At 37.8% G+C, this 27,319-nt stretch overlaps 1 protein-coding gene across 2 annotated transcripts in view; it reads left to right on the top strand.

Annotated features, from left to right (window-relative positions):
- GPHN (gephyrin) overlaps window positions 1–27,319 on the top strand; it is a 539,761-nt gene that overhangs the window by 437,597 nt on the left and 74,845 nt on the right. For both annotated transcript variants that reach the window (XM_062181321.1, XM_062181322.1), the window contains 5 exons: window positions 346–438; window positions 10,263–10,318; window positions 19,073–19,192; window positions 20,673–20,731; window positions 22,458–22,611. In XM_062181321.1, coding sequence (XP_062037305.1) covers window positions 346–438; window positions 10,263–10,318; window positions 19,073–19,192; window positions 20,673–20,731; window positions 22,458–22,611 — 482 coding nt within the window. The remainder of the gene's footprint in view (window positions 1–345; window positions 439–10,262; window positions 10,319–19,072; window positions 19,193–20,672; window positions 20,732–22,457; window positions 22,612–27,319) is intronic.

Genomic DNA, 27,319 nt, shown 5'->3' with positions numbered 1-27,319 from the left:
TCTCACTAACTGTGCCTGTCCAAAAAAAAAAAAAAAAAAGATTAGACTTCATTTTTAAAGAAAAATCATATTTGGGCTGTTAAAGGATTAATTACACATAAAGTGAACAAATCTTTGATGACTGTAGAGCAAGTCATATTCAGGCAATCTCTGCAGGAATTACCATGAATTGACTGAGTATAATCTTTTATTACAGGCACCAGAATGCATCTCGTCCTTCTGTCTCCTGTTCCATGGGACACAAATTAGGAAGTCTGACTGAGCCCATTTACAAAATATGTCATTCCTAGCTTGTGTATACCTGCCTACCACTGTCAATATTCACATTTCCTTCATTTCTTTCAGATGGAATGGGGAGAGTCCTTGCTCAAGATGTGTATGCAAAAGACAACCTACCCCCCTTCCCGGCATCTGTAAAAGATGGCTATGCTGTCCGAGGTAAATATTTTGGTGTTCTTTAATTACCATCAGACACACTGCATCGTTTTCTAATTTTTGGCTTATCCCAGAAACCAAATTACTGGTACTTCCATTTCCCCCATGGCTGTCAGAATAACTTCATTCACAGATAATAGTGTTAATCTATATTTGTAAATTCCTTGTACGATCTTAATTAAAACATTTCAGTGAGAGTGACATGTAGAGGTTTTCAGCTGGAAAATTTCCAGACCAAGACTGTCTGCTGTCTGGCATGTGTAGGAGATGAACAAGTAAGTTATGGTATGGTGCTTTTATTTTATCCCTGTATGTTACACAGAAATTCTTGCTTCGAAATAAATATAGAGTGATCAAGTGAAAACACTGTGCTATTCTTTCAATGCCTACTCATGCCAGACAGCAGAAACAGTATTGGTCTGGAAGTTTCTCAAATGTTTTCTAGCTGAAAATATCTATATGATCCCAGAAAAAAAGAGTAGATTTTCAGCACAGGGATAAAGCAAGGTATTCCATTCTGCTTTAAATGTAGACATCAGTAAAAGGCTTCTTGAAAAAGAAGCATGACAGAAACTTCTAATTCTCTCTCTAAAAAAAAATGCCATATGTCAAAGTCCTAGAACCCAGATGGTACCAGCACAGTTGCCTGAGATTGTGAGAATATTAAAAGCAAATACTGAATAGCATTTGACTGCCTAAAATCTAATCTAAGAACACAAAATGAAAATGCAACTAAATTGCTTAGAAACCATTTTTGGTTGTTTTTTATTCCATGTACAACATGTTTTAAAATATGTACTTGCATATGTGGAATGGGTCAGTCAAGATACCTAACACATGTATTACCTCACATATACTTATCATATTTTATAGTAAGAATACTTAACATCTACTCTTTTGCTGATTTCTAAAATATAATACATTGTTGCTGGTCACCAACTCAAGGCCGATATCAAAGAAATAGCTAAAAAAAAATTCTAGTTTGACTTGTTAAAAAGGCCAATTCTTTTTGAATGGTCAGTGGAGTCTCTTCTTTGGCTTTACCTAGGCATACCTATGCATTATGATAATTTCCTTTTACTTGTAATTGAACACATTCATTGATCTTCTCCATATTAATTTACCATTTTAGCAGTAATTTTTTATGTTGGAAGTAATGTAGCATATAGCTAAGTTTATGTATGGGCTTTGAGTAAAGTCAGAGTACTCTGGGTTCTAGTACCAACCAGTTCCATCTATGTAACTTTGAGCAAATCTCTTAAATTTTTTCAGCTTCAGCTTTCTCATCTGTAAAATGGCAATAATTATAATATTTATACTACCAAACAGCTTGTATTAAGGATAAATATGACTATAGAAAGCCTTAGTAAAATACCTGGCACACACAAAAAAGACACTCAGTAATTTTTAAATGTTTAATGATTATTATTATCACTATTATTATTATAAGCAAATTTTCGTAGATCATCTCTGAAAAAGGATCACATTTATCTGAACTGTTACTCAAATGTTCTGTGTACATAAAAGGATGAAGAGATTGACCTTATGTTTTAATTTCCACTGATGTATTCTTCCTCAGATGTGTCTCATTCAGCTTGCTCTTACTAGACTAAAACATCTCTGAAATTAGCAAAACCAAACAACAAATCCTCAATAATTCCTTTTTTTTCTTCCAAACTATTTCCTTCTACAGAGTTTATTATAATGATTATTATTCAGAAAGAAAATTATTTTATTCATCTGACTGCCCCATTGGCTCTTCTTGTTTTTCAATTCTCATCTAAAACATTAATTCTGTTTTGGTCTTATAATTTGTAGCCATACAGGATTACTGTGAAATGACTAAGAATTTTTACTTCCAAAGTAGAACAAAAAACAATAGCAGATTAAATAACAAAGACAAAAAGTAAGGGGAAACAAGAAAATGTTTGAGGCAGAATTACTCTCAAAAAGAATGTTGTTCAGTGATTTTACATGGGGTAGCAGCAGCTCAATAAAAGACAGTATTGTTCTTAGCTTTAGAAAAGTACATGAGCCATAAAAGTCTTACTGTTACTGTAGACTCCATCAAAAGAGGTTTTTTTTTTTTACTTTTTATATTAACTTTTAATTAGGATCAAAGAAGTGTTATGTGAAATTACCATTTAGTACCTTCTTTATTGTTTTGTTTGGAATAGTGTTATTTTAATTTATTTCACACACACACACAAGGAATCTAAAATGATATCTCACAGCACAAAAGTCCAAGAGATTTTCTGCTGTGCAGCCAATTCACATTACTTCCTTTCTAAACAGTGTTGCTAGTTCTCTAACAAAGATATAACACGTAAAGATAATGGTGAGTATGATTAAGTCTTAAAGTAGTGATAGAGAGAGAGAGAGAGAGAGAGAGAGAGAGAGAGAGAGAGGTAGATAGATAAATGTGTAGATAGATCAGCATCATAACCGAGGCAGCTGGAGTCATCAGTGGATAAAGAGGCATGGTCTTACAATCACACTGAATTTCTCAGTTTACACCACCTCATCTTTGTCTGTAGTTCAAGAAGACAAACTCTGTGAATCCTGGAAGTCTTTTCTCTATATTCATTAATTAAAGGGATTTTCATTTCTCTGAAGGGAATTCCCCTTTAGTCTCTGCAGTGCCGTCATTTCACCCCACGCAGTGTCTTGATAGAGAATATCCTTGAGGCAGTTGTCACGGCACTCTACCACACTGTAGCTCCTCTCCACCTGTCTTCCTTTACTTGGTCCCTTTCTCCCCACTCCCTTTATTCTCCCTTTTTTCTTCTCCTCTGCCTTTGCCTTAGGCCCTCCGGTAATAACCAGTGGCACTCGTGATCATTGCTAACGCTCTAGGTGTAAAGAGGTTGCTAACTTGCTCTGGATCACTAAGCATTAGCCAGTATCCTTCAGAAACATGTGGGATAAAACTCCAAACCAGTTGGAGGATCACTTGCTTAAAGGTATGTGGGTTGAAAAATTAAAACCAGTAATACAGTAATTAAGAAAAAAAGAAAGAAATAGAAATAACTTTCAAAAACTGTAGGAGATAATAATGTAAAGAAGGCAGAAATCAAGTTATGATCATGTAAATAATATGAAGACCTATAACCTAATAAACTTGAAACTATTCAGGAGGCAGTGAATTTAAAAGATAGAAGTGAAGAAAAGAAAATGAAAGTGACATACAGATTAAGAACTGGTAAATAAATAAATCATTAAAAAAAAGAATTGGAATTGACAATTGTAATACACTGTTTTTATTCTTCATGTTTTTGAAGTATTATTTCCCCTTTATACTGATTAAACTAATCTCCCTTTTCATGCATTCTCACCAAGCTCTATTGTGTCATAATTGCTTAGATTTTAATGAAAGCAAAAAATATCTTAGGATCCCAAGATCAGCTTTCTTTAAAAAGTTTAATTTGAAAGGCATATCTCTGCAGATCTTGTTTTGAGGTTTCTTAGAAAAAAAGCCATTTTGAATAAACAAATTATTTGGTGAATAATATATAAATACAGTTCTGAAAAGATATATTAAGAGACAGCCTTGCCATTTGGGTAAAGTGAATCTTAAGATTTTTTTTCCTTTACATTCTGATTTGAAATAATTTTAGAAAATATAGAAAATCAAAAATAGCATGTTAAAACTAATTTTTTAAAAAAGATTTATTTATTTTATTTGAAAGGCAGAGTCATAGAGAAACAGAGGCAGGGAGAAGTTCACTCCCCAGATGGCTGCAACGGCCGGAGCTGTGCCCATCCAAAGCCAGGACTCTCCTCCAAGTCTCCCATGCAGGTGCAGGGGCCCAAGGATCTGGGCCATCCAGCGCCACAGACGTCTTGGGAGTGAACCAGCAGATGGAAGACCACTCTCTCTGTCTCTGCCTCTCTCTGTAACTCTTTCAAATAAATAAAATGAATCTTTTAAAAAAAGATATTTTCTAGGATATCTGAAACATGCTTTATAATAGGTCTCAATACATTCAGCCTTCAAATGGCAATGGTGAGATTCCTTATTCTTAAAAATAAGTGAATAACTATACAATTATAAAGAGGCTTAAAGAGATAAAAAATGACTGGAAAATGTAAATGATGGATAATTCTTTGGCAAATTGTTTGAGGACAATAATTTTCAATGTTTTGCTGCAATGAATAGTTATCTACTGATATCAATTTTATATCATATGTGAAATAATGTAAAATCCTCAAATAAACAGATAATACTAAAAATGATACCTTGACATTTAAAAAGAGGGAAGAAGACAGAGCAGCTTCAGGGTCTAGCATGAAGCATTATGGAATGCTTGCATAATACAATTGCTGTTAGGGTTTGGTTTATTTTGCTTTTGTCACTTCCATCAAATTAAATTCTACAATTACTAAGCAGAAAAGAAAACTCATTAGCAAGTATGTCAATTGGGAAGCTAAAAATATTTTAAGTCTTGACAGAAATCTTTAGAATCCAATAGTTTGTTGTTGTTGTTGTTGTTTTGACAGGTAGAGCTATAGACAGTGAGAGAGAGAGAGAGAGAGAGAGAGAGAGAGAGAGAGAAAGGTCTTCCTTCTGTTGCTTCACTCCCCAAATGGCTGCCACAGATGGCACTGCACCGATCCAAAGCCAGGAGCCAGGTGCTTCTTCCTGGTCTCCCATGCGGGTGCAAGGGCCTAAGCACTTGGGCCATCCTCCACTGCCCTCCTGGGCCACAGCAGAGAGCTGGACTGGAAGAGAAGCAACCAGGACTATGGCATCCCATATTGGGATGCCAGCACTGCAGTGAGCCATGTGAGCTCACCAAGTGAGCCATGGTGCTGACCCCTAGAATCCATTAGTTTTTTCTAATGGCATAATATGACTTAGTTTATTTTCTTTCCAAGCTGTAGGTTCATATGCCATCATACCTCCAGTTCTGCCTCTCCCATCAAAGCTTATGGAATTCATCTTGGAAATAACAACTTTTTAAATTTTTTTTTTCTTTGACAGGCAGAGTGGACAGTGAGAGAGAGAGACAGAGAGAAAGGTCTTCCTTTTCCGTTGGTTCACCCCGCAATGGCCCCCAATGGCTTGCCGGCGCGCTGTGGCAAGCGCACCGCAATGATCCAAAGCCAGGAGCCAGGTACTTCTCTTGGTCTCCCATGCGGGTGCAGGGCCCAAGGACCTGGGCCATCCTCCACTGCACTCCCGGGCCGCAGCAGAGAGCTGGACAGGAAGTGTAGCTACCGGGACAGAATCCGGTGCCCCGACTGGGACTAGGACCTGGTGTGCTGGCGCCACAGGCGGAGGATTAGCCTAGTGAGCCACGGCGCCAGCCAACTTTTTAAATTTTTTTAAATATGTGTTTTTTTATTTAAAGTCAGAATTACAGAGAGAGAGGGAGAGACAGAGAGAGAGAGAGAGAGGTCTTCTATCAGCTGGTTCACTCCCTAAATGGCCACAATGACCAGGCCTAAGCCAGAAGCCAACAGTTTCATCCAAGTCTCCCACAAGAGTAGCATGGGCCCAAACACTTGGGCCATCTTCCACTGCTTTCCCAGGCCGTTAACAGGGAGTTGGGTCAGAAGTGTAACAGCTGGGACTCAAATTGGCACCCACATGGGTTGCCAGAATTGCAGGTAGTGTTTTTATTTGCTAGGCCACAATGCTGGTCCCCTGAAATACAGCTTTTTAAAATGGTATCTTTAAGATATTTTAAAATAAGAATCAGGGGTCCAGCACTTTGGTATAGTGAGTTAATCCTCTGCAGTGCTGGCATCCCATGGGTAACAATTTGACTCCTGGCTGCTTAGCTTCTAATCCAACTCCCTGCTAATGTGCCTGGAAAAGCAGCAGACGATGGCCCAAGTCCTTGGGTCCCTACAGCCATATAGGAGACCCAGAAGAAGCTCCTGGTTCCTGGCTTTGGCCTGGCCCAGCCCTGACTGTTGCAGCTACCTGGACATATATAAACTTTTTTCTCATCATTATTCCTTAACAGTATAGTGCAACAATATTTACATACCATTTACACTGTAGTAAGTGGTGTAAGTAATCTTTAGATGTTTTCAAATATACTGGAAGATATGCAAAGGCTATATGCAGATACTGTGCCATTTTATAAAAGAGACTTGAGTTTCCACAGATGTTGGTGTACAGTGGGATCCTGGAGCCATCCCTCTTGGCAGATATTAAGGGACAGTTTTATAGCAAATACAGAACTTTGTGCTGGGAAATAGTATTTATTTGTTCATTCATATATCCATATTTCTAAAGTGGTTTCCAGGAGTTACACCCGTTGATTTATTGGACATTTTGAATACTTCATTATTGAGCATCTATTTAATATCAGTTGTCCAGCAAATAGTAGGGATTCCCCTGAATCAAGCAAATTAGTGAAAAAGATGTGGAAACTATAACTAGAGTTAATTCAGACCACTCTGAGGAAGCAAGAGACAAAGCAGGTTACTCTTGAGGGGAGGGGCATCAGCTGTGATTTTGAAGAGAAGGTGAGCTAAATCTTAAAAGCAAAAAAGTCTTTAATCAGAGGCAACAATAAAGGATGGACAGTGCCAGTAGCAGAAGTAGGATATGTCATGGAGCTGAAATACGAATCATCATGGTACTCTTAGAAAACTAGATAAGGTCTAAGCCAGACATGAACCAGAAGCCTTTGAACATAATATTATCCTTGCACATATTGATAACCATTTCTACTTCATCTCCCCCCACCACTCACCCTCTCTCATGTATGCACATGCTCACATGTGCACATGCGTGTGCACACACACATATACATACTTACTCAGCTCTTAATTCCTCTTTCATACTGAAATCAGAAATCCTTTTGTGAAGATGGCTTTCCCAAGGCCTCCAGTGTACCTCAGGTACTGTAATTGTGTGTTCTCATAAAACCATGTTCCTTCCCTTTAGTGTGGTTTTAAAACATTGTGTGTGTGTGTTTGCATTCATTTGATTTCTCTTATTAGTTTGTATCTTCCTCCCTATGTCAGTGACTTTAGGAGTTTATTGACATCCATGGAAGAAATACATTAAGTACATTATACCTTACAAGTCAATGGTATACACATATCTATATAACATATACAATACATATAAGCATATATTTTTAAAAACTGAGTTTCATGAAGCAATGGTCATCCTTACCATACATGTGAAATATATTTTCTATCCTTTTTCGTTAGAAAATTCCTTATAAAATGCTTTTATATTACATTCCCATTTATGATTCAGAGTTTGTAAGCCTTACAACAGATGAACATTGCATTAGAATAGAAAAATGCCCAGTTTTACTCTGTTTGGTTCTCAGCTTCTAGTGTTATACTTGGGGTTTATAAGACACTTAATAGAAGTTTACTGAATGAATAAAATGAATGAAAAGTTCTAACAGGTATTATTTTAAAGTATTATTATGATCCTTATTCTTATCAGAAAAAAAATGAAAATTAAGGAGGTTTAGTAATTCTGCTGAAAGCCCTGAGACTGAGAAGAGGCAGACCAAGGATTCAGATTCAGCTGCTTTACTTTAAAACCATGCACATTTCACCTGTGCAGGAAACAAAAAGAGAAAATACCTTGGTTTCTTTAACAGGTGCAAGGTGATTATTATTTGTATAGATGATGAATCAATAAAAATCAGTTTATTCATATTTGAGATGCAGTTAATATAGAATCTGAAAAATCACTGATACATTAATTTTCTATCATAGGAAAAATTTTAAAAATTGGAAAAATAAGTGGAAGGAGTAGATGAAACAAGGTCGGAAAAATGTTAATAACTGTATCTGTTTTAAATCTTTCATTAAAAAAGAAATAACCCATGAAAGTGGCATAAAAAATGCATTGAAGGAAAACTCTTTAGTCTTTATATATGAATACTAAAAAAATAGGATTTAAAAACACAAAAATTCAGAAGATTATTTAATGAGATAATATCTATAAAGTACAAGATATAATATCCAGTGATAGAAGAGACTCAATATTAATTTTGTCCTTTCCACATCAGGTTAACCAAAACTATCTGTGCAAAAAAACTGATTCATTAAGACAGTGCTCGAGTTTGGGGTTTTTTTAGATTTATTTATTTGAAAGGTAGACATACAGGGGAGAGAGAGAGAAAGAGAGAGGTCTTCCATCCACTGGTTCACACCCTAAATGGCCTCAATGGCCAGGCCTGGGCCAGACCAAAGCCAGGAGCCAGGAGATTCTTTTGGGTCTCCCACATGGGTAGCAGGGGTCAAGGACTGGGCCATCTTCTGCTGCTTTCCCAAGCACCATTAGCTGGGAGCTCAATCAGAAACAGAGCAGCTGGGACTCAAACTGGTGCCCTTATGGGATGCCAGCACTGCAGGAGGCAGCTTAACCTTCCACGCTACAGTTCCAGCCCCTACAACAGTTTTTACAGAAACCTTTGAAAAAAAATATTGCTTTGTAGTTGTATAAAGAGACAATTTCATATATCCTTTTTAAGAGGGAAACTGGTTCTGTTATTTATCAATGTGATGGTAGACATAATTAGAATATTCACATATAGTATTATTTTTTCAGGATATACATGCCCAAAACCTTGCTGCATGTAGATATCATACAGTAATTGGTTATGACCATGAAACTCGTTTGATAGGCAGTGCCTTGTCCACAATATTGGTCTGGAAGCTATGTTCAGTCTCCAGAATATTTTTTCCTTCGGCCATTACTATACTGTATATAGGGGGAAAAAAACATAAATGATAAGAAGTTTTATCCATCTAAATTCTAAACTTTTTTCTATCAATTTTAAGATAAATAGCCAGGGCTGGCACTATGGCCTAGCAGGTAGAGCTGCCCCTTGCAGTGCCAGCATCCCATATGGGCGCCCGTTGGAGACCCAACTGCTCCACTTCCAATCCAGCTCTCTGCCGTGATCTGGGAGAGCAGTAAAGGATGGCCCAGTTGCTTGGGCCCCTGCACCTGCATGGGAGACCTGGAGGAGGCTCTTGGCTTCCCATCAGCTCAGCTCCGGCCGCTGCAATCATTTGAGGAGTGAACCAGTGGATGGAGGATACCTCTCTTGAATTCTCTCTCTCTCTCTCTCTCTCTTTCTCTCTGCCCCTGCCTCTCTGTGGCTCTACCTTTCAAAATAAATAGTAAAATAAATTTTTAAAAAATATAAATAGCCAATTGCAGATGTGATTTAGTTATGCCTATGTATTTTTTTCAGAAATAGAATTTTGACCCATTATTTTAAAAAACACTGTGCCAGGAACTAAGAGACCAGGGGCTACATCCTAGCTCTATCTGAGGTTCTTAACCTTTTCTGCCTGCATTCCTTCATTCTGTAACTCATTTCCTTCAACTGTCAAATGAAGAAAGGAATATACGTTCTTCCTACCTCACTGGATTGTTACAAAGACCAGACTGGGAGATAAATAAGAAAATAATATGAAGTTAATTAAATTTTTGTGTAAAAATGGAAAGCCTCAGATTTAGTGATATAAACATAGATATATTACTCTACACACAAATCATACATGAATAAGGAATACATGAATAAGGTAATATTTACTTAGGAGGACAGATTTAAACAACTTCCTATTAGAAAAGCCCAAGCATGGGAACTGTGGGGTGACAGGAAGGCCATGTTCTTGAAAGGGTGCTTTTACTGGTACTTGGGAGTTATGAATACCAAGAATCAAACCAGTTGTAACAAAACACAAAGCCATAGTGCAGTCTAAGAGATCAGAAAAATATCCCACTTTTATTTGATTCAAATTTTAGAGTTCCAGTACAAGATTCTTGTTCCTTGCTATAGGTCCATACTGATGTTTGTTCTTGGCTCTGTTCCATCTCACAGCTGCTGATGGCCCAGGAGACCGTTTCATCATTGGGGAATCCCAAGCTGGTGAACAGGTGAGATTCATAGGCTTGAAAAACACTAAAGATTTCTTTTTCCTGGACTCTGGTCATCTAATTCTAAACTTCTCCTATCAGTGTAGTAGAAATCTTAGAGAAGGATTAATCAGAAGTTATCAAAGAAATGAAAGAATGGTCCCCATGAGAACCAAAAGAATCATTTCTTCAAGAATCCACAACTATTAAAATATGGTATAGAGTTGTTGGTATAGCTCAAAGATATGCCCTACAACCAATTCCCAGCTCTGTGTTTGGGTGATTCTCTCTTCCCATAAAAAGTAAATGGATAGGCCGGCGCCGTGGCTCAACAGGCTAATCCTCCGCCTTGCGGCGCCGGCACACCGGGTTCTAGTCCCGGTTGGGGCGCCGGATTCTGTCCCAGTTGCCCTTCTTCCAGGCCAGCTCTCTGCTGTGGCCAGGGAGTGCAGTGGAGGATGGCCCAAGTGCTTGGGCCCTGCACCCCATGGGAGACCAGGATAAACACCTGGCTCCTGCCATCGGATCAGCGCAGTGCGCCTACCGCGGCGGCCATTGGAGGGTGAACCAACGGCAAAAAGGAAGACCTTTCTCTCTGTCTCTCTCTCTCACTGTCCACTCTGCCTGTCTAAAAAAAAAAAAAGTAAATGGATAAACATAATAAAATAAAAGCTGATGTTCTGATAGAACTACATGTATCTCCTCAATGCTTGGATGCTGAAACGAGGGAGCTAGTATTACCACAACTGGCACCATCCTTCTAGCTATTTCCTTAACCCCTTTCTATGTCAGTGCACATACAAGTATATGATAAGCGAAGGAAGAAAAGTTTGAGACGTATCTTTTGTCAAGACTACCATCTTTTTGGAAAAAAGAATTTGTTTGTTTTTTGCCACTTTTATATTTAGATAGTGTTTTTAAGTGCTTGGTAGCAGCAGTTGGGTATCCCACTTCAGGAAGAGGAAGCTAAGCCCGGCACTGCAGTGATAAGATCCCTGTTCGTGCTCCACACAGGCTGGCTCTAGTCTCCAGGACCTTTTTCCTTTTTCCTGAAAAAAAGAAGAGCTAGGCTTCATTCTTTTTTATGAATGACTCACCTCATAATTAATTCAACTTCTTGATCCCCATTTCCATAAGACACAGGCAACTAAAGCATCTATTTTTGTGACAAAGTCATTTTATAACAAAGTCACAAAATAATAACTGTTCAAGGAGTACTTGTCTGATCTTCTATGAGTCTATCTAGCATTTCTTAGCTATACCTACTGTATATGCCAGCTGCTAGATTCTGGAGATATAGATTGAATTAAGGCATAGTTACTGCTCTTACATAGTTTACATCAAATGAAAAAAATCTAAGTATAATATATTAGATTTTATGCTAATAGTATCAGTCAAAAGAGAGAAGTTAGTCATTTCAGCATGGTAAAGTTAGGGAAGTGACATTGTAGCTGGACCTAAGAGTGTTTTGCAAAAGATCAAATGAGAAATGGACATTCTAGACAGAAAGAACATTGTGAGACCCAGAGATGTTTTTAAAAATTACTTGGAATACTTAGTGAACTACAAATAGTTTCTGGCAGCCACAGCCTGGTATACGTAGGGATAAAGAACAGATTGTTGAGGATCTTATGGACCTCTGAAATCTTACTTACTGAAGAGCACTAACTATATTAGCTACAAGCACACAAAGAAATGTAAAATTAAACCGAAAGTTGCTAACTTCTTATAAATCCTTACAAAAGTTCAATAGTGAAAAGATCAAAATGACACAAGGTTTTTTTCCCTTCACACTATCTGTAATGGCCTTTATCTGTGCCTTATGTGTCACATATACTTTATAGCACTTTCAGAATCCTGCAAGAGCCAAACTGCCACTTTCTGAAAGAACACGCATTCAAGCATTGGGTACCCACAGAGGAAGTGATTTACTATGTGGTTTCTTGGAATACTAAAATACTTGACATTAAATGTTACTGATAAGCACAGGACATTCTGAGTCAATGTTAGGTAATTAATCATTAAGTGATATCATTGGAAAGAACTCAAAACTAACTCAATACTTCCATTAAGCAAAACTTAAAATTGGAACTTTTTTTACTCTATATTTAGCATATAGCATATGTCGGTAAACATTAAAAGGAGAGAATAACTACTAATCTTAACAGTCTAAGGGAAGTACCTCACAAATTGCTACAATATACTGTTTCACTTGATTCAGATCAGTCGCAGTTTATATGTGTACTTTACATGGATATATAAATGTTTTTATATTGGTAAGAATCCTTCACCTACTATTTAGAATTGCTGATCTTTGGGAAGAGCCATGTTATTTTTAATACCCACACAGATAACACATTTTAAAATGGTCTAAACAAAAAGCAAAACAAAACAAAAGTCCAACTACAATAAAACTTGAAGTAAATTTACAGAATACCCAAATATGTTGAACCTGTGTAAATTAATACAGGATTATAGGGTAACACAGTTCAGTTTAAGAAGGAACACCCTAGTGGCCAGGGTTGTGATGCAGTGGGTTAGGCTGTCACTTGTAACACCAGCATCTCATATTGGAGTGTGAATTCAAGTCTCAAATTCTCCACTTTGGATTCAGCTCCCTGCTAATGCATCTGGGAAGGCAGCAGAAGCTGCCCAAGTGCTTGGACCCCTGTCACCCACATAGGAGACCCAGATGGGGTTCCTGGTTCCTGGCCCAGACCCATCCATTATGGCCATTTAGGAAGTGAAGCAGAGGATAGAAGATTCATTCTCTCTTCCTCTCTCTCTCTCTCTCTCTCACTCTCACTCTCACTCTCACTCTCACTCATTTTCTTTCTCTTTTTTTCTTCCTATCTCCATCTCCCTTTGTCACTCTACCTCTCAAATAAATAAAATAAATCTTAAAAAGAAGAGGAAGAAGCAACTGCCTTGAAATTCACTTTGGGATTAACTTTCTGCTTTAGTCAAAAGGCATTTTCACCAAAAGAAGCGTCTCTTTAGACTTACATTAAATGCTGCTTTTCAGTATGCTCAAAGGCTAGTTTTGACATTAGTACATCTATAAAAACACATATAATGGGGCCAACACTGTAGCATAGCTGGTAAAGCTGCCACCTGAGGCTCCAGCATCCCATCCCATATAGGTGCCATTTGGAGTCCTGGCTGCTCCACTTCCAATCCAATTTATGCACACACACACACACACACACACAAAACTCTGCCTTTCAAATAAATAAATCTTTTTTTTAAAAAACATATAAAACTTTAAATGTTTTTCATTAAAAATCGCTGTAGTACAAAATGTCATGTTGGGTGGATTAAGAGATGGCCCATATTATAAATACTATCAGAGATCGAAAATTATATATATTTTTTAAATTTAAGGTGAACCAGTTTCAAGTAATTCATATGTGCAGATTTAGGAACATAGTGATACATTCCACTGTACCCTCCCTCTGGCCCATGCTCCACCCTTCCTCCTCCTTCCTCTTATTCCCTCTCTTAATTTTTATAATGGTCTAATTTCAGTTTACTTTATACTCATAAGATTAGCCCTACCTTGGATAAACAGTTCAACAAATAGTAAGAAGAAAAAAACCACCATTCCTCAAAAGTCAAGACAAGGGCTGTAAACAATCATTGAATCTCAAAATGTCAATTTCACTTCTATATATTACATTTTAGGTACTCTATTAGTTACTGCAGATCAAGAAAAATATATATTTGTCTTTTGGAGACTGGCTTATTTCAGTAAGTATAATGGTTTCCAGTTGCATCCATTTTGTTGCCAACAACAGGATTTCATTTTTTTACCACTGTGTATTCCATAGTGTATATAGACCATAATTTCTTCATCCATTCCTCAGTTGATGGACATCTGGGTTGATTCCATATCTTAGCTATTGTGAATTGAGCTCTAGTAAACATGGGGGTACAGATCACCCTTTCATATGCTGATTTCATTTCAGTTGGTAAATTCCCAGCACCAGGATGGCTGGGTCATATGGTAGGTCTATATTCAGATTCCTGAGGTATCTCCAAACTGCCTTCCACAGTGGCTATGGCAGTTTACATTCCCACCAAGAGTGGATTAGGGTACTTTTTCCCCACATCCTTGTCAGCATTTACTGTGTCTTCATTTCTGTATGAGAGCTATTCCAACAGGAGAGGTGAAACCTCATTGTGGTTTTGATTTGCATTTCCCTGATGGCTAGTGATCCTGAGCAATTTTTCATATGTCCATTGGCCATTTGTGTTTCCTCTCTTGAAAAATGCTTGATCAAATCCTTTGCCCATTTCTTAACTGGATTGTTTGGTTTTTTGTTGAATTTCTTGAGCTCTTTATAGATTTAGATATTAATCCTTTATCAGGTGCATAGTTTGCAAGTATTTTCTCCCATTCTGTCAGTTGCCTCTTCACTTTGTTGAGCATTTCTTTGCAATGCAGAAGCTTCTCGGCTTGATGTCATCCTGTTTGTCAATTTTGGCTTTGGTTGCCTGTGCTTCTAGAGTCTTTTCCAGAAGTCTTTGCTTATGTCAATGTCTTGCAGAATTTCCCTAATGTTCTCTATTAATTTGATGACATCAGTTCATAGATTTAGTTTCTTGATCCATTCTGAGTGGACTTTTGTGTAAGGTGTAAGGTAGGGGTGTTGTTTCATACTTCTGCATGTGTCGATCCAGTTTTCCCAGCACCATTTGTTGAAGAGACTCTCCTTACTCCAGGGATTGATTTTAGCTCCTTTGTCAAAGATAAGTTAGTTGTAGGTACATGGATAGATTTCTGGAGTTTCTGTTTTGTTCCATTGGTATATACATTTTTTTTTTTTGCTTGTACCAGGCCGTTTGGATTATAACTGCCCCCTAGTATGTCTTTAAAAATGGTATTCTGATGCCTCCAGCTTTGTTTATGGTGTTTCAGATTGTTTTAGCTATTCAGGATCTCTTCTGTTTCCAGATGAATGTTAGCATTATTTTTTTCTAGATCTGAGAAGAATATCGTTGGTATTTTGATTGGGATTACATTGAATCTGTAAATTGCTTTTGGTAGTGTGAACATTTTGATTATATTAATTCTTCCAGTCCTTGAACATGGAAGGTATTTCCATTTTTTTTGTGTGTGGCTTCTTCTATTTTTTCTTTAGTGTTCTGTAATTTTCTTCATAGAGATCTTTGATATCCTTGGTTAAATTTATTTCAAGGTATATAATTTTTTTTGTACCTATTGTGAATGGGATTGATTTTAGAAGTTCTTTCTAGCTGGCACCATGGCTCACTAAGCTAATCCACCGCCTGTGGTGCTGGCACCCCAGGTTCTAGTCCTGGTCTAGTCCGGGTGCTGGATTCTGTCCCGGTTGCTCCTCTTCCAGTCCAGCTCTCTGCTGTGGCCTGGGAGTACAATAGAGGATGGCCCAGGTCCTTGGGCCCTGCACCCACATGGGAGACCAGGAGCAAGCACCTGGCTCCTGGCTTTGGATCAGCGCAGCACACTGGCCGCAATGTGCCAGCCGTAGCAGCCACTTGGGGGGTGAACCAACAGAAAAAGGAAGACCTTTCTCTCTGTCTCTCTCTCTCTCTCTCTCTCTCTCTCACTCTCACTCTCACTGTCTAACTCTGCCTGTCAAAAAAAAAAAAGAAAGAAAGAAAAGAAAAAATTTTTTAAAAAGAAGTTCTTTCTCAGCCATGGCATTGTCTGTGTATACAAAGGCTATTGATCTTTGTGTGTTGATTTTATATCCTCCCACTTCTGATAGTCTCTTAGTGGAGTAATTTGGTTACCCTTTATGTAGAATCTTGTCATCTGCAAATAGGGATAGTTTAACTTCCTCCTTTCCAATGTGTATCACTTTGACTTATTTTTCTTGCCTAATGGTTATGGCTGAAACTGCCAGGACTGTATTTGATAGCAGTGGTGATGCTCGGCATCCCTGTCTGGTTATGGATCTTACTTGGAATGCTTTCAGCTTTTCACCATTCAATGAGATACTGTAGGTTTGTTGCCTTGATTGTGTAGAGGAATGTTCCTTCTATACAAAATTTGCTTAAGGTTCTCATCATGAAAGGATGTTGTATTTTATTAAATATTTTCTTTGCATCTATTGAAATAACCATGTGGTTTTTATTATTCATCTTGTTAATGTGATATATCACGTTCCTTGATTTGCAAATGTTGAACCCTCCCTGCCTACCAGGGATAAATCCCACTCGGTCTGGGTGATTGGTCTTCTGATATGTTATTGGATTTGATTAGCTAGTATTTTGTTGAGGACTTTTGCATCTATGTTCATCAGGGATATTGGTCTATAGTTCTCTTTCTCTGTTGTATCTTTTTCTAGCTTAGGAACTAAGGTGATGCTGACTACATAGAATGCATTTGGGAGGATTCACTCCCATTCAATTGTTTTGAATAGCCTCCCGTAAATGCAGCTGGGAGGCAGCATATGATGGCCTAAGTATTTGGGTTCCTCCCACCTACCTGGGAGACCCAAATGGAGTTCTTGTCTCCTGACTTAATTTTGGCTCAGCTCTGGCTGTTGCAGGCATTTGAGGAATGAACCAACAGATGGAAGATATTGCTCTCTCTCCCTCTCCTTCCCCCTCCTCCTTCCTCACACCCCCTCCCCCTCTCCATCTGCCTCCCTGTCATGATCACTTTGCCTTCTAAATAAATGAATTTTTTAAAAAAGAGGTAAGATTAATGCAGAGAACTTTTCTAAAATATGGAAAAAGTAAAAGAAAACTAACAAATGACTGTGAAGTACCCAGCTGCTAGCAGTGAGGTTCCATTACCACCTTTTGGTCTGTAAAAAGCAGAGAGAAAATAATACCTGAAACTTACGAGATTCATAGCAAGGGGAGATGTGAGCCAACAGGAGCTGTGTGCCTTAGCTGTGAAGATGCCCTAGTCATCACCAAGCCACAGCTAAGCAGGAAAATAGCAAGGGAAATGAAAACCCCTATTTTCTTTCCCTGGCCCCCTCCACCAACATGCAGGACCTGCATGAAGGTCCTGGTTTCCGGCCATGGCACCCAGCCCAGCCTCAGCCATTGCAGGGATTAGGGAGTGAACCAGCAGATGGAAACTGTCTCTCTCTTTCTGCCTCTCAAATACATATTTGAAAAAAGGAACAAAACAAAACAGCCACGGAGGTCAGCCTTCTGAACCACAGCACTACTTAGAAAATGATGATGTGATCTGGAAAGGCAAACAGCAAACACAACACATCTCTGCTTTTTTCACAATATGTAATGTCCTTCACACTGTAGCTGGTATTAATTGTAGATTCAATAGTAGTTACTGTTTTTGTTTGTGGGAACAATAATTATGGAGAAAAATTTTAAGGCTTTTCTAGTAAACACATTTCTAGTTTTACCTGGATTATACTTCCAATGGTGGGATAGTTTTCCTTTGCTATTCCCTAAAGGAAATGTGTGTGTGCATGTGTGTGCGCGTGTGTGTTTGTCTGTTTTACTGATTTATTTTAGGTGGTAAAAAATAAGATTAAATATACTATTGTAAACTTTTATTATTATTTATTTATTTGAAAGTCAGAGTTACGCAGAGAGAGAGAGACAGAGACAGAGAGAGGTCTTCCATCCTCATTGGTTCCCTCCCCAATTGGCCGCAATAGCACAGCTGCGCCTGTCTGAAGCCAGGAGCCAAGAGCTTCCTCTGGTCTCCCACACAGTTGCAGGGGCCCAGGGGTGTAGGCCATTTTCTTCTACTGCTTTCCCAGGCCATAGCAGAGAGCTGGATTGGAAGTGGAGCAGTGCCCATATGGGATGCGGGCGCTTCAGGCCAGGGCGTTAAACCACTGCACCACAGCGCCAGCCCCTATTGTAAACATTTTTAAGCATAAAGCTCAGTAGAGGTAAGAATATACACATTGTAGTAGCCTAATATTTTAAATATTTATGAGGCAGACATCTTTGGAAAATATCTTTTACAATAGGGAATTAATAGTGCCTCAGAATTTTCTTTTGGGGGATATCAAAGCTTCCTTTTTCTAATTCTGACCTAATTCCCCTAATAAATAACTCTCCTGAGGTTAGATCAAACCTATTAGATGGTAGATGATTCCTACAGAAACATGCTTTTTCCCATGCTAGGAGAAGTTAGCAGGGTAGGACTTGTATCATTTATCATCCATATATGAGTTCAGACAATAAAAATCTTGTTCTTCATTTTCAAAAAAAATAACCCAGATCAGTAGAAACATTAAAATCATTTTTAAATTCTTAATTATATTTGTTAGATTTTTGTTATTAATTGATAGATGAGTTAATGTTTTAGAAAGATTTTCAAATATTTTTCTGGTTTGCCTTTATTTAAACAAAAAGTTTAGTTAATATATAGTACATTTCTGATATCCCAGAACTTCAGTAAATTACCAAGGTACAGACTTTTCATAAGTTTCAGTCACAATATCATATGGCTTAGTTTTTTAATTAAATCACTTTTTATATATTAAGACACTTCACATTATTATAATAATTGTGGCAAATGTCGGGCATTTCTTCAAGAAGGGTAACAGCACACCAGGAAAACACATCTAATAGTCATTATCTTCAAGTACATGTAAAGTCAGCTTCACTCAAGTTAAAGTCTCCTTGGTATGAGTGCATGTGTTTGTCAGTTGCTTTTATTACATTGGCCCAAAATGAGTAACTCTTAAAGACTTTTATGGTTGTTTCTAAAGATGTTCTATCCCCTGCAGACTTTTCCTTTGCAACATCCAAGTAAATCAACTATTTCTTTCATGTTTGCTTTTCCAGCCAACTCAAACAGTAATGCCAGGGCAAGTCATGCGAGTTACAACAGGTGCTCCAATCCCCTGCGGTGCTGATGCAGTAGTACAAGTGGAAGATACGGAACTTATCAGGGAATCAGATGATGTACGTCATTACCAGGTCTAATGGTGCCATTGTTCCTGTGGCAGTATTATAAGTCATTCCCATTCTGTGCAATGTTCATGAAATTAAGCCAGTGTTTTTGATTATGTTGAGATCTTTCAGTGCAAGGCAATAAATAAAAATTTGCCTTAGGCTTGAAAATGTTTTGTTATAGGTGGAGTTTTTATGATCATTACTGTCATGATTGCAGAATTTGAACCATGTTTGACCCAAGAAGTTTTACATGCAAACAAGGAAGAAAAGTCCTGTAAAACAGAAGACAGATATTAATTGTTGATATAACTAGTAGCTGAGAAATTTGTCACTAAGAAAAACTTCTAATAATGTAAAGGAATTTATGAAATCAGAATTTAATAGAGAACAATTTAACAGATAAAACAGGCTAGTTCTTGAATATTGGATTAAACCAAACATGTGAATCAAATGACCCTTTGACTTCTGGGTTGCTATGATTCAGGGAAAACCTGTGCTACCAAATGACAGCCTGGAAATATCACACATGTGGCTTCTGACTTCCATTCCCTCAAATAAAGAACTCTAGGATCTAAGGTTCTAAGTAGCTTTTATCTCACTGAAGCAAGTGACAATCGTTGAAACCTAAGTATCAGCCACTAATAAAAGTTAAAGATTCAGCTGAGGTTTTAATGGCTGGCTGTCTTGTTTTGTGAAGAACTTTAAAAATATGTTTATTTTAAAAGTTGAGGTTAAAAGTAAATATATATTATCCTTGATGTAGATAATGAAAATTTGCCCTGCTGAGAAACAGCTACATTTTTTGATCTGGAGGTTTTCTTTTTAATCACCTTCCCACATGTAGGGCTTATAAAATTTAATGCATGGCATACAGATCACATTGCCTGCTATTAAAACTGTCAAAGCAGATTTACTGGCATCAGGAAAGCCAGAAATACAGAACACATGGATCCACAAACTCTGCCAGATGACAAGACACAGTTCCAGTGTCGTAATATTATTCACAGCCCATAAATACAAAACTGATGATCACCATTAATTTACAGAAGTATACCACCAGGCACACTATAAGTTGTTCATAAAAATTTTTCAGGAATTTTGGGACTGTGCCATGGTATTGAACCCATGATTCATGAGGACAGAAGAGAAGAGATTACCACCATACATATTCATTTGGTTTGAATGGATGAATGGATAGATAGATTCCTTGAGAATGCTACCAACAAAATAAATCAATATTTGAATGGGTCCATTTTTAAGAAGAATAAAAATTAGAGAAAATATTTATTTATGTATTCATTGTCATCAAATATTTTTTAGGATCCTACCTATGTTAGAAATTTATAGTATTTCCAAAAGGTTTAGCAAATAGTTTTCTGTTTCTCTACATTTTTATATGTTCTGGGCCTTTCTGATTAGATAAATTCTACTAATCAGAAATCCTGTAAGGTTGTTCTGTTTGAAATTACATGATTTGCTATTATTATAGGGCACTGAAGAACTTGAAGTACGAATTCTGGTGCAAGCTCGGCCAGGCCAAGATATCAGGTGAGTGCATAACATATATAATGTACAGCCAACTTTTGTTTCTACATAGTCATGAACTAGGGAGACATTAGCTATTATAAATCTGTAGCTATCAGTCAACCTTTAAATTATAGGGATTTGACAAGAAAAAAATGAATTTTCTAAATGCTGAATCCCATTTCTGCCCTGCCTACTTTTTAATGACAATCATAAAGACAAGTGAAATAGTTAAAAATATCATAGAAGGAGGAAAAATGATAAGCCTATGTAATCTATGGTTAATTGTAACCTTGAATAATCCAGAATTATACGACTCCACCTCTAGGTTAACTAGAATTTGGTATTAACACAGATAATCTCAAAATTGGGTATGTATGTAATTAGCACATTCTTTGCTGACTACCAATAATAATGGAATAATCTGTTTTTCCTTATACACAAAAATGAGGCTACTGTCCTACCATAAACAGTGTGTATATTTTGCTTTTCTTATGATAGAATATTACATCCCCTCACAATTAAGCTACACTTCTCCCACCCTATGGCAGCAGGCCAAGGTGAGTATACATCTGTGGCCATAGAGCAACACCAACTTAAATAATCCAAACTGAAATTACTTCTATGACTATAACCTAATTAGCACTGTTCCTTTTACCAGAACGCTAACCAGTTAAAGACTTCACTTAGTGCTACTAAATATTTTTATACAAACTCTGGCCTCATATCAAAGTTTGCAGTTGGGGTATATGGATCTGCATGTGTGTGTGTTTGGGAGACAGACAGACAGACAGAGACACAGAGCTCCCAACCACTGGTCTACTACCCCAAATGCCCACAACAACCCCCAAGTAGGGCTGAAGTGAGAGTTGGGAAACTCAATCCAGGTCCCCTACATGAGTGGCGGGAACCTAATTGCCTAAGATATAACTTCTGCCTCCCAGGGTCTTATTAGCAGAAAGCTAGCGCCAGATAATGAACTCAGGGAATCCAACATGGGATGCAGGTATGCTAACCAACATCTTAACCACTGGGCTAAACACCTACCTCGCAATTGGGGTTAACTGTAATATAATAAAAGCTATTTGTAAAATAGTTTTCAAATATGAAGTAACATATTCCTGTTTAGCAATAATATACACAAATTCTGCTTCTATCTTCTTTTGTGTGATTTTACTTTTAAATTAAAAAATCCATAGAGTTGGGGCAGGCATTTTGACACAGCAGGTTAAGCCAATGTTTGGGATGCCCACATCCTATTTCAGGATGTCATTTGAGTCCTGGCTACTCGACTTCCAATTCAGCTTCCTATTAACACATCCTGGGGACAGCAGATAATGGACCAAATGCGTGGGCCCCTGACACAGCATGGGAGATCCAGATGGAGTCTCAAGCTCCTGGCATTCACCTGGCCCAGCTCTGGCTGTTGTGGGCCTTTGGGGAGTGAACCAACAGATGACAGGTTTCTCTCTCTCTCCTCCCTCTCCTGTTCTCATTCCCTCTCCCTTCCCCTCTCTCTTTCTCTCACCCTCACTCTTTCTCTCTCTGTTGCCCTGCCTTTCAAGTAGAAATAAACATTTTTTAAATGCATAGTTTTTACATTCTCTTCATTTTATTATTTTGTTCTTGCCTCATCTTTTGACTTTTTCCTCCCCTTGAGTGTCTTCCTTCTCTGGCACTGAAGTTTCCGTCTGCGTTGAGAAAATATTATTCTTAGTCGTACTGCTAATGGTTCTGCTTTGACTTTCAGACCCATCGGCCATGACATTAAAAGAGGGGAATGCGTTTTGGCCAAAGGAACCCACATGGGCCCCTCAGAGATTGGTCTTCTGGCAACTGTAGGTGTCACAGAGGTTGAAGTTAATAAGTTTCCAGTGGTTGCAGTCATGTCTACAGGGAATGAGGTAAAACAAACAAACAAACAAAATGTGGGAGGGAAGGGCTTTCAGAAAAAGGTATTTCTGGCATCTGTTCTCTGTTGAAAATAGAACATGTAGATTATAGATTTTACCAGTTTCTCCACATTGCTATAACAGAAATATTTCCAATAAGTTGGCCTCAGGATAGTTCAAGTACAGAAGATGAAAAAACCAGAAATTATGCATTAAGAAATGTTCATTCCATTGATTAGAATGAAGTATTACAACCTTTCTACACACTCAATATGCATAAAACAAAGAATGTTAGCTGCCAGCTATAGCTATTAATCTGTGTGTATTAGCTTTTCATTACAAGATACCTGGTGAAGGCTATTTTATTTAAAAAGTGCAGAGTAGCTGCTGGACTTCTTTCTCCTGTTCCTCCTGTCCATTTTGTAAGACTCAGGTGTTCTCTCCTCAAAGAGACTGCATTTTCCACACTCCTGTCCCCCTGAACTAGGAGTAGGCCTGTATTCATTCTCTATGACAGCTGTAACAGGTTACCACAAATTTAGTGCCTTAGAACACAAATTTATTCACTGACATTTCTGGAGGTCAGAGGTCTGAAATGAGTCTGCTGGGACTACAATCAAGGTTTTATCTGGGCTAGTTTCTTTTGGAAACCAGGTATAAGATCCAGGGTCCTCAATGATGATGACTTTCCTGATGGTAGATTCCTAAGATGGCAGAAAGATGGCACACTGCCAGAGACAGAAACTGCATGTATCTGTCTCTATCTGTGGTCTCTGTCCCTCTCCTTATAAAGCAGGGGTGGGGAACCTTTTTTCTGACAAGTATCATTTAAGTATTTATAACATCATTCCATGCCATACAAAATTATCAGCTGAAAAATTAGCCTGCTATGGACTTAATGAATTTCAGGTCCTGCCTGCAGGGCCAAACCAAATGATTTTACAGGCTTTCTAAGGCCCAAGGGTGGGACATTCCCCACCCTTGTTATAAAGTCACCACAGTTCAGTCATGGAACTCTGACCCTAATTACCTAATCTAATCCAATCAATGTCCAGATACCCTATCTCTGAACACCATAGTCTGAATAAGTTTCCCTATCCTCTTAATCCAATTAACATAAAATCTGGGAGATTGAATTTCTGCATCAATAGGGTTGAGGTGACATCATATTCAAATCATAGCACTATGCAAACTCTGTATTTAGTCTATTAGGATAATGAATTATGCCATTTGTTCTGCTGAAATGTTGGGCAACCTCTGGAAAATAAATCAATGAATCAAGATACTGTGGCTAGCCCTTCTTGTTAAAAGTCCCATATGATCTTTAATCACCACGAGGGGTTTGATTATCAAGGTTTTGTCCTCTAAAGTTAAAAACCTCTCTAGTAGTATTCTATTCAAAATAGGTCAGAATTTCATTGCAGGCATGTTTTTAAAAAGGGAATTTAGTCAGTCCTTGAGAATTGTTAAAAAAAATCTTGTTTCCTGTTATACTTACATTGTACAAAATTTTTTCTAGATGTTAAAATGTCAAACTGGGAATACTGAAAAATTAATCTGCTGTAAATTTAGAGCATTATAAGCAGAATCAGAAACTATTAAAATTTTTAAGAATAATTCCTTTAGACCTTCCTATTAAAGAAAAAAATTACAGAACTTTATTGTTTTCTTCAATCTCTAACTTTCTTTTGAAAAGAAGTCCTTTGTTACCATTATTTTTAATTTCTTGAAGCCTTTGACATAGAAAATTTCAAGGGTCCGTCTATGACACTTGTTTTTTGTTTTTTGGTTTTTTTTTTGACAAGGTTAAAGAGAAGAATAGCATATTTTGTTTTGTTCATGAACAGCTAAGTTAGCATTCCAGATTTGCTTACTTTTCAGTATAAGTGCATTAGTCATCCCCTAAAACTACTGATTGGCCCAAAACAACATTTCCAACTTGATCTATATAGTGATGATTGCAATATCCTTATGATCAACTGATATTCTACTTAACATCAGAAAGAAAAATCTATTAAACTGATTCCGTGAACCATCCTTACTTGTGATTTACTTATATGCTTTGTGTATCTAATTGAGCTTATGGGTAAGCCAAATAGAATTAACACACTCATAAATAACCATTTAATAGGGAACTTTGTTTAAGCCGTATTGCTTATATTCTCTCTAATGTTTTTATAGAGTTTGATATTCTGTTATTCCCTAAAGTATATTCATAGTATTTTTAAGCTACCTTTTACACTATTGAAACCATTCACTGGCAATAGGGAAAGGTGATGGGGTAAGAGTAGAGATGGTACTTATATCATGGCATCTAAGAAAGAATTTGGAGTCTTAGTTCCCTGCCAGGCAGTATATTAGAAATTGATGGTAAAAGAATTAAACAAAGCATAGTATCTTCCCTGAAGGCTTGAGATCCTCAGATATCTAGAAACCAATAGGAATTTTGAGAATGGGCCAAAAGACCTGTTATCTATTAATATGGCAAAGGTATAATTAAGCCAGTTACAGTTCAAACTCCTCTTAAGTGTTAGTTTTTATGTATCTTGATATGTTTCACATATATCTACTTTGTAAAAATTTTGTATATACTGTTTGAGAAAGAGAGAAGCAGGGAGACTGGGAGGAAGAGGGGTGGGGGAGAGAGAGAGAGAAAAGACTCCTACTCTGGTTCACTCTCCTAATGTCCACAACAGCCAGGGCTGGGACAGACCCACACCAGGAGCCAAGAACTCACTATATCTCCACATATATCTTCCTCTTTTTCCTAGCCTTTCTACTTCCCAGTTTGATTTTAAATGGTATCATCTCTCTATTTCATATGAAAACTGTTCATGCTCATGAAACTTTAAATAGTGACCTCCATGTCTTTAGACTGGACATCAGTCAACCAACTGCCATTATCTTCAGAAGTCTGCCTTGTATATTTATTATCTAGTTACTCAAACTACTAGCTATAATTATTTCTTCACTAGGTGCTGGAATCTCTGCTAGTCTTGAAGGTATTTTTTCAGCCACCTTTAGCCATGTTCTGTCACTCATATACACCCATTCATATATCCTATATCTTCTATATCTTTATTTTCTCTCTAGTGGTTTCTCCTTCTACATCCAAATTTACAAAAATTACCAGTAGAATAAGAAAATCTATACCTAAACACCCTGTTACCTCCTTGAGCTGCTACATTACTCCCCTCTTAGTCACTATTAAATTTGTTGAGAAAGAGATCTGTACCTGTTGCCTTTCCTTGCTCGCTATCCACTTTCTCTTAAAACTCCCCACTCTAATTAGTGCTTCATTACTACACAAACTGCTTTCCGACATTTATTAATAACCTTCTGGCCAGTGCTGCGGCTCAATAGGCTAATCCTCCGCCTGCGGCGCCGGCACACCGGGTTCTAGTCCCAATCGGGGCGCTGGATTCTGTCCCGGTTGCCCCTCTTCCAGGCCAGCTCTCTGCTGTGGCCAGGGAGTGCAGTGGAGGATGGCCCAAGTGCTTGGGCCCTGTACCTGCATGGGAGACCAGGAGAAGCACCTGGCTCCTGGCTTCAGATCAGCATGGTGCGCTGGCTGCAGTGCGCCAGCTGCGGCAGCCATTGGAGGGTGAACCAACGGCAAAGGAAGACCTTTCTCTCTGTGATTCTCTCTCACTGTCCACTCTGCCTGTCAAAAAAATAATAATAATAAATAAATAATAAAAAAATAACCTTCTAATCTCCACATCCCCTTTGACATTCATCCTCCTTAACCTGTACCAGTCAACAGCAATGACATGCCTCACCTACAACCTTAAAACAGTCTCTTCTTGTCTTCTGTGACTATTCTATTACTTCTTTTTCCCTTCTATTGTTCCTTACCTTTCTCTTTCTCCTGTAACCTATGTGGAATATTCCTCAAGATTTTGCCCTCTGCTCTGTCTTCAACACTTTGTAAACTCTCCCTTAGAGTTTTCTTCTCATATCAAATATATAAAGTTGGTTTCTGTATCTATAGCCCTGACCTTGACCTGTTTTATAAGATCAGACCTTCATTTGCATCTTTTTTGTAGGCTTCCACATAATGTTCCACTACCTAATCGCATTCACCATCTTTCCCTTACTGCCACCCAAACTATACATTTTTCCTGACTTGCGTCTTTTTATAATGGCATCAGTATTCTCTGAAACTATTTTTACCAAGATCATCAATGACTTTTTTTGTAAAATTTTCTAATTGTGGTAAAATACATATGACATAAAATTTATCATCTTAACTATCTTAAATTTATTTTTATTTATTTCCACTTTATTTGAAAGGCAGATACAGACAAATAGAGACACATACATAGAAAGATCTTCCATCTCTGTTTCACTCCCCAAATGCCTGCAACAACCAGGCCTGGCCCTGCCCAAAACCAGGAACGTGATACTCAGTCCAGGTTTCTGATAAGAATGGCAGGGACCCAAGTACTCCAATGGTGTGTATTAGCAGGAAGCCGGATTGGAAGTACAGGAGCCAAGACTCAAACCAGGCACTCCAAAACAGGATGTGTGCATCTCAAGTGGCAGTTTAACTGCTGCACCAAATGCTTGCATGGATTTTAACTTTCTGAATGTCAGTTCAGTGGTGTTGAATATACATTGTGCAATTCATCTTCAGAACTCTTAACCTTGCAAAATTGAAACTCTGTATTTGTTAAACAACTCTTCCATTCTTCATTCCCACCACCTTCTAGAAACC

This window comes from Lepus europaeus, chromosome 22 (assembly GCF_033115175.1).
Source record: "Lepus europaeus isolate LE1 chromosome 22, mLepTim1.pri, whole genome shotgun sequence".
Classification (NCBI taxonomy): Eukaryota; Metazoa; Chordata; class Mammalia; order Lagomorpha; family Leporidae; genus Lepus; species Lepus europaeus.
The sequence above is the reverse complement of the archived record's forward strand: the minus strand, read 5'-3'. Positions and strand labels throughout refer to the sequence as shown.